General features: G+C 50.0%; 1 protein-coding gene across 1 annotated transcript in view; it reads left to right on the top strand.

Moving 5' to 3' along the window:
- The first annotated feature begins 572 nt into the window (after window positions 1-572).
- The window catches only part of TMC7 (transmembrane channel like 7), a 47588-nt gene continuing 36182 nt past the window's right edge, over window positions 573-11978 (top strand). Inside the window, exon 1 of the mRNA XM_049788112.1 lies at window positions 573-1075. Within this exon, the coding sequence (XP_049644069.1) occupies window positions 573-1075 (503 nt within the window). The remainder of the gene's footprint in view (window positions 1076-11978) is intronic.

Below are 11978 nucleotides of genomic sequence, written 5' to 3'. Positions count from 1 at the left end.
ATTTATTTTAGGAGTGATTCTTGAGTACAGAGTCAGGAAGGAATCCTGAGCACCATAGCGTGTGGCACAAAAACAAGAAACAAAGAGGAGGGCAGGAGCGATGGCGCAGCTGTAGTGCATTTGCCTTGCACTCAGCTGACCTAGGACGGACCGCGGTTCGTACCCCGGCGTCCCATATGGTCCCTCAAGCCCAGAGTGGTTTCTGAGTGCATAGCCAGGAGTAACCCCTGAGCATCACCGCGTGTGGCCCAAAACAACAACAACAACAACAACAAAACATAAAAAGGAATCGGGCCCGGAGAGAGCACAGCGGCGTTTGCCTTGCAAGCAGCCAATCCAGGACCAAAGGTGGTTGGTTCGAATCCCGGTGTCCCATATGGTCCCCCGTGCCTGCCTGGAGCTATTTTTGAGCAGACAGCCAGGAGTCACCCCTGAGCACCGCCGGGTGTGACCCAAAAACAAAAACAAACAAAAAAAAGGGAATCCCACAGTGGAGTGCAGAGCCAGGAATACCGTCGGGGTAGGGGTCCCAACTTAAAAAAAAAACCAAACAGTAATCTTACTCCTTCCACATGCATTTGCCCCCACCCGGCCCTCTGCTGCACCCGCGTGTGAGTTTGCTCCCCTCGTTTGCAAGACAGCGGGTCCCCCGTGGCTCCGCCTTCCCGGAGCGGTCCCGGAGTCCCCGGCCCGGACGCCGGGTGGGCGTGGCCCCGGAAGGCGTGGTCCACGAAGACCCCGCCCTTCTCTGTGACGCCACGCCGGAATCTGGAATCCCGCTCCGAGGGCTCCGCGAGCGGCGGCGCCGGCGGGCGGCTCTGGTCCCGCAGCTCGGCTCGTTCGGGGCGGCGCGGGGCGCAGCAGCCATGAGCGAGACGGGCGACCCCGCGCTCCCGCACGGCCGGCCCGGCCGGCAGCCCGCCCTTCACCACGGTAAGGGCCGGTCAGGTCAGGTCAGATCAGGCCGGCGCGGGGCGCCCCCGACCCACCTCGCCGATCGGGGTCCGGGTCCGGGGCTCTGGGGAGACGGGGCCTTGGTGGGCGTTGGTGCCCAGAGGATCACTTTCATCCTTTCGTGGGTTTGGGGCCGCGCTCGGGAGTGACTCCTGGCTGGGCTCAGGGGGATCCTACGGGGTGCCGGGGATCGAACCCGGGTCGTCCGCGTGCAAAACCCAGCCCCTTCCCCGCTGCACTTGCTCGCCCACTTTCATCCCCGCCCTTCTTCCACCTCCCCATCCCCGCCCGGTTCAGAGGGCATGTGCTTGATTTGCTAAAGAGAAACCAGATAAAGGGGGTCCTGGGCCGGAGAGCTAGCATGAAGGCTGGGCGTTTGCTCTGCATGCAGAAGGTCGGTGGTTCGAATCCCTGCATCCCATATGGTCCCCGAGCCTGCCAGGAGCGATTTCTGAGCATAGAGCCAGGAGGAACCCCTAATTGAGCGCTGCCGGTGTGACCCAAAAACCAAAGACAAAGGGGGGGGGGGATTCTGGGTTTGCCTTTCCGTTGATGGAAGAGCAGGGTCCAAGTCTTATCTCAAAGTAACCTTTTCTGTTAAATGAGAATAAAAGTAACCAAAGCTTCTGCTATGCTCAGAGCCCTGGGAGGAGGTGCCAGCTTCACCCACATTTGAGATAAAACATCGCTGTCGGTTTACTGTGTGACCTTTGATGTGTGACTCGCCTTCTCTGACCCTGCACTTCTTCCGAAGTCTCCTGGAGAGGAGGATTTGGGGGTGGCCGAGAAAGAGAAAAACGAGGCAGGGGTTCATGCAGTTAAGTGGGAACCAGCCAAAAGTACTGGCATTGTTGTTCTTGGCAGTTCTTAATTCGATACAAGTTAAGAATCCACCCTTCACAACAAGCCCTGTAGTGTGCAGTGAGGGATGGGCCTTTCTCATGCCTCTCATAAATATTTGATTACTTTTCCCTTTTCTTGAGTATTGTCAAAAGTGCCCCAAGTTTGCATAGAACGAATAACACCACCCAGGCTGGGTGGGAACCTTCTCAGCACCTAGTAGGCACCTTGGGGGGCTGTGTGACTTCTTGCCTGAGACCCAGTCAGACACACGATCCTGCTGGGTTTCCTCTGCAGCATTTTCCTGTTTTCAGCCAGAGACTTTGTTCCTATCATTTACAGTAAAAACTTGAGAGTATATCTGGACATTGGGTTCTTCCTGTTGAATTGTTCTCAGCATCTCGCAGAAGAAAACGTGGCCAACGGCATCCAAAGAGCCCTAGAACCAACAGAAGGTGCTCAGAAGTAGGACTGGCTTGGATGCTATTTTCTTCTCATTTTTGACTTTTTGGCCACACCTGGCGGCACCCAGGAGTTATTGCTGGCTCTGCACTCAGGAATCATTCCGTACCCCTGTGCTATCACTCTAGCCCTAGGATGTTATTTTATTTTTATAAAATGTATTGTTTTGAGCGCCCACCTAGCGATACTGGGGTTACTTCTGGTTTTGTTGCTTTGCATTCAGGAATCCTCTCTTGGCATTGCTTTTGGAACCATTTGGGATGCCAGGGATCAGACCCAGGTCTGCTGCATGCAAGGAAACACGTTCTGCCTTCCCCACTGTACTGTCACTCCAGCCACACTCTTTTTTTAAGTGGTTCTTTTAATGGGTTTCTCTTCTGCCCTCTGATGTTTTATGATCTTGACCTCACTGGGACTCGAGAGTGGAAGGTTTACAGAGAAGGGATCAGGTTTGTGTCCTTGTAGCACTTTGAAAACATCAACTTTGGGTTTCCTGGAAGAGCAGTTAATGGGGCCATGGGGAATAAGATAAAGGGGGCCTGGGTCATAGACTAGGAAACTGATGCCGTTACTGAGCCTTTTGAGACCAGTTCTTGTTTGTTGCGGTTCTTGTTTGGCTTTTGTGCTACACCTAGCCATGCTCTGGGCTTACTCCTGGCTCTTTGCTCCCATTCCTTGTGGGATTTGGGAGACCCTATGTAGTACAGGGGACTGAACCAGGGTCGATCTCTGTGCTCCCTCTTCAGTCTTTCAAATTTTTTGCATCTGTGAACTGTCTTCTGTGTACTGAACATTGACAATTCGTGTGTGTGTGTGTGTGTGTGTGTGTGTGTGTGTGTGTGTGTGTGTGTGACACACCAGTGATGCTCAGAGGATTACTCCTGGTTCTGTGTGCAGAAATTACTCCTGGCAGGTTTGGGGGACCATATGGGATGCTGGAGATTGAAGACGGATTGACCAAGTGCAAGACAAACTCCCTATTTGCTATACTATCATTCCGGCTCCTCCTTTTTTTTCTTTTTTGAGGGTCCATGTTTTCACCGAAATCTGAGTTCCATGTGGAGCAACAGAGGAATCACACATTTGTGGGTCTGAAACTTACCTGAGCCAACACTCTTTTGTTTTTGTTTTTTTTTGTTTTTTTGTTTTGTTTTTTTTTGGGGGGGGCTACACCTGGCAGTGCTCAGGGCTTACTCCTGGTTCTGATCTCAGAAATCACTCCTGTGAGCCAACACACTTCTGCAGAGACACATCCTGGGCTGATACAGTGCCCCTCCTCAGGGGGATTCTATTCACGGTGGTACACCAGTGTTTTTCAACTTTTCTAGTAGTAGGCAGTAGAACACCAGGGTTCTCAACAACAACTTCGTTACAGTCACTACAGTTGTGCATTTGACACAGTGCTTGAGCAGTATCCGAGTGCCTGTGTGTGGTTAGCACAGTGGCTAGATTTGTTTGATCCATCACTCACCTGACATTTGCATAGGAATGCAGTGATTCAATGACAGTGTATAATTAGATTTTCTCTGGCAGGGGGATCAGAACATTAGTCCAGTGGGGAAGGCAATTGCCTTGCACACTGTTGACCCAGGTTCAATCCCTGGCATCCCATAAAGTGCCCTGAGCCCCACCAGGTGTGATCCCTGAATGTAGAATCAGGAGTCAAGCCTGAACTGTTTTTAGCCAGGTGTGGCTAAAAACAAAAAAACAGAACTTCCATGGCTTCCCACCCCTCACATTTTAATGGAATGTTTTATTAAACATTTTTTTTTTGGTTTTTCGGGCTTTTTTTTTTTTTTTTTTTTTTTGATGCTTAGGGGTTACTCCTGGCTAAGTGCTCAGAAATTGCCCCTAGCTTGGGGGGACCATATGGGATGCCAGAGAATCGAACCGCAGTCCTTCTTTGGCTAGTGCTTGCAAGGCAGACACCTTACCTCTAGCACCACCTCGCCGGCCCCTATTAAACATTTTTAATATATCTCTGTCCCTCTGCCACTCTTGCCTTTTTTGGTTTTGTGGAGATGATCAGAGGCTCAGGAATCTTGGAAATTACACACTTTGCTGTAGAACCAAGGTTCCCAAAATCTGGGATTGCGGAGTGGTGCTGGGATTGAACTCTTTTTTTTTTTTTTTAGTTTTTGGGCCACACCCGGTGTTGCTCAGGGGTTACTCCTGGCTGTCTGCTCAGAAATAGCTCCTGGCAGGCACGGGGGACCATATGGGATGCCGGGATTCCAACCTCTGATCTCTGCATGCAAGGCAAAATCCTTACCTCCTTGCTATCTCTCCAGCCCCCTTGTGTGAGTTCTTTAAAAAAAAGAAAGCGGTGGGCCCGGAGATATAGCACAGCAGTGTTTGCCTTGCAAGCAGCCGATCCAGGACCTAAGGTGGTTGGTTCAAATCCTGGCGTCCCATATGGTCCCCGTGCCTGCCAGGAGCTATTTCTGAGCAGATTTCTGAGCACTACTGGGTGTGGCCCCAAAAAAAAAAAAAACAAAAAAAAACGAAACAAAAAAAAAGGCAACACTGAAGGGGCTGGTGTGATAGTAAAGTTTGGAGGGTACTTGCCTTGCACACACATAGTGAGTAGGGTTTGGTCCCTGGCATCTCTTATGGTTTTTCGAGTACTGCCAGGAATCATTCTCCCCCCCCCCCCCCCATACCCGTTTGATGCTCAGGGGTTACTCCTGGCTAAGCACTCAGAAATTGCTCCTGGCTTGGGAGGACCATATGGGACGCTGGGGATCGAACCCTGGTCCTTCCTTGGCTAGCGCTTAAAGGCAGACACCTTACTTCTAGCGCCACCTCACCGGCCCAGGAATCATTCTTGAGTGCAGTGCCAGGAGTAACCTCTGAACATAGCCAGATGTAACCTTTAAACAAACAAAACAAAACAAAACAAAACAAAGCAACATTCCAGCCAGGGCTTGTACTTAATGTTTGCTTTGCCTGCAAGAGTCCTGGGTTCCAGCCTCCCCCCCCCCCCCCCCAAATCCAACAGCCAGCAAAGAACTAAAATAAAACTTGATGGAGTAAATACAGAGCTCTCTGGCTTGATGAAAGTTTGTGTATTGAACAGTTCCTTGTTCTGTGAGTAGAAAGGGGCTTCAAGGAGTTGATTAGAGGACCTAGTTATTAGCAGCAAAGGAAAAGTTTGTTTCAGGCAAAGTTATCTTCCTTTGAAAGGATGGTAGAGTGCAGAGAGTGTTGAATCAGATGTGACCTCACTGGTGCTTCTGAGGAAATTCCAGATTGTTTGTTTGGTTTATAAAATTCCACCCTGAGAGAAGCTGGTGCAGCTGTGAGGTTGAGGAGTAAGTCTTGGTTGGACTTGGCATAACTGCTTCATTTTGAACCCGGTATCTCTTTTGAGCAGGTTACAGCAAGATTTTATCCTGCCATAGATGGACATTTGTGGTTTCCAAATTTTTTTTTGAGGAGGGGTATTTGAGCCATACTAGATGGTGCTTGGGACCTGCTTTTGTTTCTGTGTTTTGGGATTACTCTCAGCAGTTCATGGAGGATTGTGTGATGCCAAAATTGAATCGGAGTTGGCAGCATGCAAGGCAAGTGCTGTAACTACTATGCTCTCTATGCATATTCTCTCTCTGTCTCTTTCATTGGCTGGTGTCAACTGTACCTGAGACCTCCTTATTTTTCATGACATGGCAACTGGTCTCCATCACCCAAGTTGTTCTTGGGGAGCCTTGGCTGGAGCAAGGCAAAGGGACATCTGTGCTGACCTGGCCCAGATTCCTGGTTATATAGTGTACACTTGTAAAAAAAAGTAATTTCTGGAGGAGACAAATATAGCAATACAACTCTATTTCATTCGGAAAAATAGAGGAGAGAGAGAAAGAGGCACTCAGGAGAGAATGTGGGTTTCTCCAGATTGGGGGGGAGCCCAAATGGTATTCGGGAAGACATCTAATGGAGAGTCTCCTACTTTGGCTGGGAGCTCTAAGTGCCTTAAAAGTTCCTTGGAGATGTGGTTGTGGAGAAAGATAGTTGATTGTCTGGGGCCCTCCCCTTATCACACCATTTTATTTCTCTGTGAGCGTCTCTTTCTAGAATAGGAGTGGGGCCGGAGAGATAGCATGGAGGTAAGACGTTTGCCTTGCATGCTAAAGAACGGTGGTTCAAATCCCGGCATCCCATATGGTCCCTCAAACCTGCCAGGAGCGATTTCTGAGCATAGAGCCAGGAGTAACTCCTGAGTACTGCCCAAAACAAAAGAATAGGGGTGAGGTCCATTCTTCATCTAGGGCAGGGGTCTCAAACTCAATTTACCTGATGGCCACAGGAGGCAAAGTCGGGGTGAGGCAGGGCCTCATAAGGGATTTCACTTACCGAGTATTCGCAATAAAAAATCGTATAAGTAAGAAAAAAATCGCATTAAACATTTGCATACCCCGAACTGAACTGCTCAGGGTATGCGAATGTTTAACGCGATTTTTTTCTTACTAATGCGATTTTTATTGCGATTATTCAGTAAGCAAATACTCACGAATACTGCGATATTTGAAGGCCGGCCGCGGGCCACAAAATGTTGTGCGGAGGGCCGCAAACGACCCGAGGGCCGTGAATTTGAGACCCCTGATCTAGGGAATGATGATTTCTGTACCTTGAAATGAGAGTGCTGCTTGAGGCTACTTCAGGGCTGGCAGTAGAGAAGTTTTCCATGAACTTCCAGACCCGTAACAAGGACCTGTTTGCTTCTTAATGGTTTACCCTGAGGGGCTCCACCTCTGATCCCTTCCTGGGATAACCAGGATAGATGTTGAAAGGGAAGATAGAGTGCTTCTTGTGAGTCTGAATGCAGCTGCAGTTAAAGGAGGACATGAGAGAGTGGACAAGAGAGAGAGAGGTGGGGGCCACATGCCAGGCCACTGCAGTTCTGAGCTGTGGTTGACCTCTGCCTAGCTGCCTCTGGGTAGGTGGCTTTTTTTTTTTTTTTTCTTCTTCAGGAAGTGAAGAATTTAGAAGGAAAAAAGGGAGGAAATGACTGGTCTCTGTTGTAAGCTTTGTTGTAATCTGATTGCCTTTTTTTTTTTGTTTTTGGGCCACACCCAGCGGTGCTCAGGGGTTACTCCTGGCTGTCTGCTCAGAAATAGCTCCTGGCAGGCACGGGGGACCATATGGGACACCAGGATTAAAACCAACCACCTTAGGTCCTGGACTGGCTGCTTGCAAGGCAAACACCGCCCTGCTATCTCTCTGGGCCCTAATCTGGTTGCTTTTTAAAGGAACTTTGAGTGTGGAGGTCCCCACCCCCTAGGTCACAGTCATCACTGTGAACTCCAACCTGGTGTAGGAGTGGAGCATGGATACTGGAGACCTACAAGGGGGAAGGTGGGACCCTGCTGTGGCCAAGCTTTTGTTCCAGCAGGGGTGGGGTGATGCACCTCAACGGGATGAAGAATGTAGGGTGCTTGCTGCTAGCACTTTATAAAGGTATGGAGTAGAGAGGGCCCTCGTCATGAGCTTAGGCCCCTGGTGGGCATGGACAGGTGGTGCAAATGGTTCCTGGAGGGGCAGTGCCATGAGCAGCCGGAGTAGGCAACACACCTACTTAGAACTCTGAGGGGTGCAAGTGGGCACCTTTGGATTTTTGTGCAATTGGCTCTGTGGGGGGAGGTGCTGTTCACCATCCCTATAGGGAAACTGAGGCCCCCAATGTGCTTGATGAAGTCCCAGCACAGGAGAACCATAAAGAAGTAGTCAAGGGCTCCTGTGGCCAAAGGTCTGCTCATACTTATGTGGCCTCAACAGAGGCTCTGAGCTGGAGATGAGCAGGCCGAACCCTGGGATTCAGAGCTCAGCAAGCTTTCTAGGGTTCAGCTCACTCTCAGGCCATTCTCTTCACAGAACTGTCCCCCTCAAAGCCTCCTCATCTCCCCTAGTGGGGTGAGCCCTGTAGTGTGGGGATATGAGGCTTTCAGGGGGAAGTGTGTGAGGGGCTTGGCTCCTCCAGAACTTGAGGATTTTCCTTGGCAAAGGATGGGAGAGTCCATGCAAGGCCTGGGCCTATCCGCATCCTCCCCATTGAAATTGTTAGGGGAGTTGATTTCAGCCCATTGAAACTGTGAAGAGTGTTGCTTTCATCCACAAATGAGCAGGTCCTAATTGATCTTAGGTCTGCAACTAGAGCTCCTGGAACAGATCCTGGCTGCCATCTATCTTTTGGATATTTACTATTATGAACCCCCTTCCCTTAATTTTTTTTGGGGGGGTCCATATCCCAGTAGTGCTTAGGGATCACGCTTGGCTTTGTGCTCAAGGATCACTCCTGGCAGGGCTGGGTTGTAAGTCAAGAATCACAACCTGGTGCTGGGGATCAAACTCGAGCTCACACATGCAAGGCAGGTGCTTTACCATCTGGTTTGTGACCCCTATGTTTTTTGTTTGTTTGTTTGTTTTTTGGGGGGGCCACACTCGTTTGATGCTCAGGGGTTACTCCTGGTTAAGCCCTCAGAAATTGCCCCTGGCTTGGGGGGACCAAATCGGATGCCGGGGGATGGAACCGAGGTCCTTCCTTGGCTAGCGCTTGCAAGGCAGACACCTTACCTCTAGCGCCACCTCTCCAGCCCCACCCATATGTTTTTAAATCAAGTTTTATTAGAACAGGGCCCTGCCTATGTATGTTTTGGGATTCAGGCTCCTGTTTCAAAAGTTGAGTTTTGCTGCGGAGTTGAGAAGCTGTGAGGTGTTTGACTACCCTCCCTCCCTCTCTTTTTTTTTTTTTTTTTTTTTTTGGTTTTTGGGCCACACCCGGTGACGCTCAGGGGTTACTCCTGGCTATGTGCTCAGAAGTCGCTCCTGGCTTGGGGGACCATATGGGACGCCGGGGGATCGAACCGCGGTCCTGTCCAAGGCTAGCGCAGGTAAGGCAGGCACCTTACCTCTTGCGCCACTGCCCGGCCCCCCTCCCTCTCTTTTTTCCTTTCTTTTCTTTTTTTTTTTTTTGGCCCACACCTGGCAGTGCTCAATGGTTGCTCCTGGCTCTTTGCTCAGAAATTTCTCCTAGCAGGCTCGGGATCATGTGGGATGCTAGGAATCAAACCCAGGTCGGCCCATGCAAGGTATATGCCTTACCTGTTGTGCTGTTGCTCTGGCCACTATCCTGCTGTTACCCCTTCCCAACTTCCTGCCTCTCACCTGTATGGTGAGACCGTCCCAGTTGTGGGAGGTCTATGGTTGGTTATTAAGGGGTTGCTGGGTGGGGGAGCAAGAGAGAGAGAGAGAGAGGCAGATGTAGCAAGGAGACATAGGACACAGGGTGGATACAGAGCAGCAGAAAGAGGCTGCTTAGCTTAGAGGCCATGTGAGGAATATGCACATGGCGGTTAGGACCTTGTAATAAGGAATAAAGTTGGATGCCTCCTGAAACTTCAACTGACTCTCTGTGGATTATTTCTTTGTTGCCACCCTGTACCTACAGACCTGAGGGCTGAAGGGGCTGCAGGTGCCAGGCTGAGCGGAAAAAGGCCTCACCACCATCCACCACACTAGGACTTAATAGTTAATAATTAATACAACACCCTTCCTTTTATTAAATAGGGGTACAGGGACTGGCAAGATGCCTTTCAAGTATGGTATATATTGCCATAATGCTGGTATATTGATTTGCAGGCAGGAGGACTATGTTCCATCCCAGAGCAGTGTGCTGGGAATAAACTTCAGGCACTACTGGGTATAGCTCTGAAACAACAGAAACCAAGAGCCCACTTCTCTGGCCTCTTTTCTAAGCATGTCATATAACCCTGTAGGGACAACTTGAGGCCAGACCCATAGTCCCCATTTTGTAGGTGGGACTGTGAGGGTTCCCTACAGGCAGGAAATTCATCAGGTCACAAAGGTGGCTTGAACCGGGGAGGCTGAATTCCTGTCTCTCCGTGACTTTGAACAGTCTGTCTCAGTAACTGTCCTGCACCGGAAGCTCACCTGCCTCTGGGCCCAGTGGCTATGATTCCCAGTTACTCACTGTTTCCAGGGCTGTTTGCTCATCTAGTCATAAAGCCCAGCACCCGCCGGGCCTTAGGCCCCACCCAGGTATTCGGAATCATGACTCATGAATGAACGCTCAGCCCTGCAGTTCTGCAGATGGTTAGGCTCCAGGCTCAGTCTCTCTCTTCTCAGGTTGGGACTCCCATGGCTCAGGCTGCAGGTGCTGGTAGGTCTCTATTGCTAATCACCTTAAGCACACACATCCTGTTATAACACCAAGAGCACACACCCTGCTTTCCCTAATCCCCTATACCCTGTTTTCCCTAAATACAGAAATACACCCCTTACATGTCCTACCTGATTGGCTGACACAGAGTTCCCACCCTACTCTCCCTCAATATAAATATCCCTTTCCCATTAAAAATAAAGTGAGTTATTCTCCTGAAGTGGCTGGTGGATGCTTCTTTGTGACTGCTCTACTTGCCTGGGATATGACCTTACCAGTTACTTTTTTTTTTTGTTTTGTTTTTGGGCCACACCCGGTAACGCTCAGGGGTTACTCCTGGCTAAGCGCTCAGAAGTCGCTCCTGGCTTGGGGGACCATATGGGACACCGGGGGATCGAACCGCGGTCCGTCCAAGGCTAGCGCAGGCAAGGCAGGCACCTTACCTCTTGCGCCACCTCCCGACCCCCTACTTCTTTTTTTTTGGGGGGGGGGTCATACCTAGCATCACTCAGGGGTTACTCCTGGCTCTATGCTCAGAAATCACTCCTGACAGGCTCAGGGGACCATATGGGATGCCAGGATTTGAACCACTGACCTTCTGCATGCAAGGTAAACTCCTTACCTCCATGCTATCTCTCCGGCCCCACCAGTTACTTCTTTATGTTGGGATCTGACCTCACCAGTGCCATTTATGTTTGATGGTGGAAAATGCTTCTTGGCATTGGGTCGAGGAGTGAAAAAGTGTTTGGTGCCAGTTCTTGGCCACCACTGCTTTTTTGCAGGGTGGAGAGCCTTGAGGAAGAAAGGCTTCTGATTGATGCTGAAGGAAGAGACAGTGTTGGGGAACCATGGAGGCTGGAGTGATCAAGGATACTGACTAGTGGCCAAAGTGAGAATATAGCAGGAAGAGTGCTTGCCTTGCATGCAGCCAACCTGGCATCCCAGGGGTCTGTCTCCCTGAGCACCTCCAGGAGTGAGCCCTGAGTAGGGAACCAGGAATAAGCACTCAGCAACACCAGGTGTAGCCCAAAAACAGTGAAACAAAAATACAAACTTTATTGGTCCAGAGGAGAAGACTTTTGACTTGCACAAGATGATTCCAGTTTGATCTCTGACACTACTTAGCGCCCCCCAAATAATGCCAGGAGCAACCCTGAGCACAGAGCCAGGAGTAGTCTTCAAATACACTCAGTGAGGCCAGAGAGATAGCATGGCGGTAGGGTATTTGCCTTGCATGCAGCCAATCCAGGACGGACAGAAGTTCAAATCCTGGCATTCCACGTGGTCCCTTGAGCCTGCCAAGAGTGATTTCTGAGCACAGAGCCTGAGTAAACCGAGTGCCACCGGGTGTGACCCCAAAACCAAATCCCCCCCAAAAACAAAAATAAAACAAATACTACCGAGTGTGGCCCCCACACCATCAAAAAAAAAAAAAAAAGACAACGAATGTGAACTATAATCAGCATAGTCCATATTTTACTGCAAGATATTTTTTTTAATTTTTGTTTTGGGGCCACACCCAGTGATGCTCAGGGGTTACTCCTAGTTC

Source organism: Suncus etruscus, chromosome 15, assembly GCF_024139225.1.
Source record: "Suncus etruscus isolate mSunEtr1 chromosome 15, mSunEtr1.pri.cur, whole genome shotgun sequence".
Taxonomy (NCBI): domain Eukaryota; kingdom Metazoa; phylum Chordata; class Mammalia; order Eulipotyphla; family Soricidae; genus Suncus; species Suncus etruscus.
This window is presented reverse-complemented; position numbering and strand designations above follow the sequence as displayed.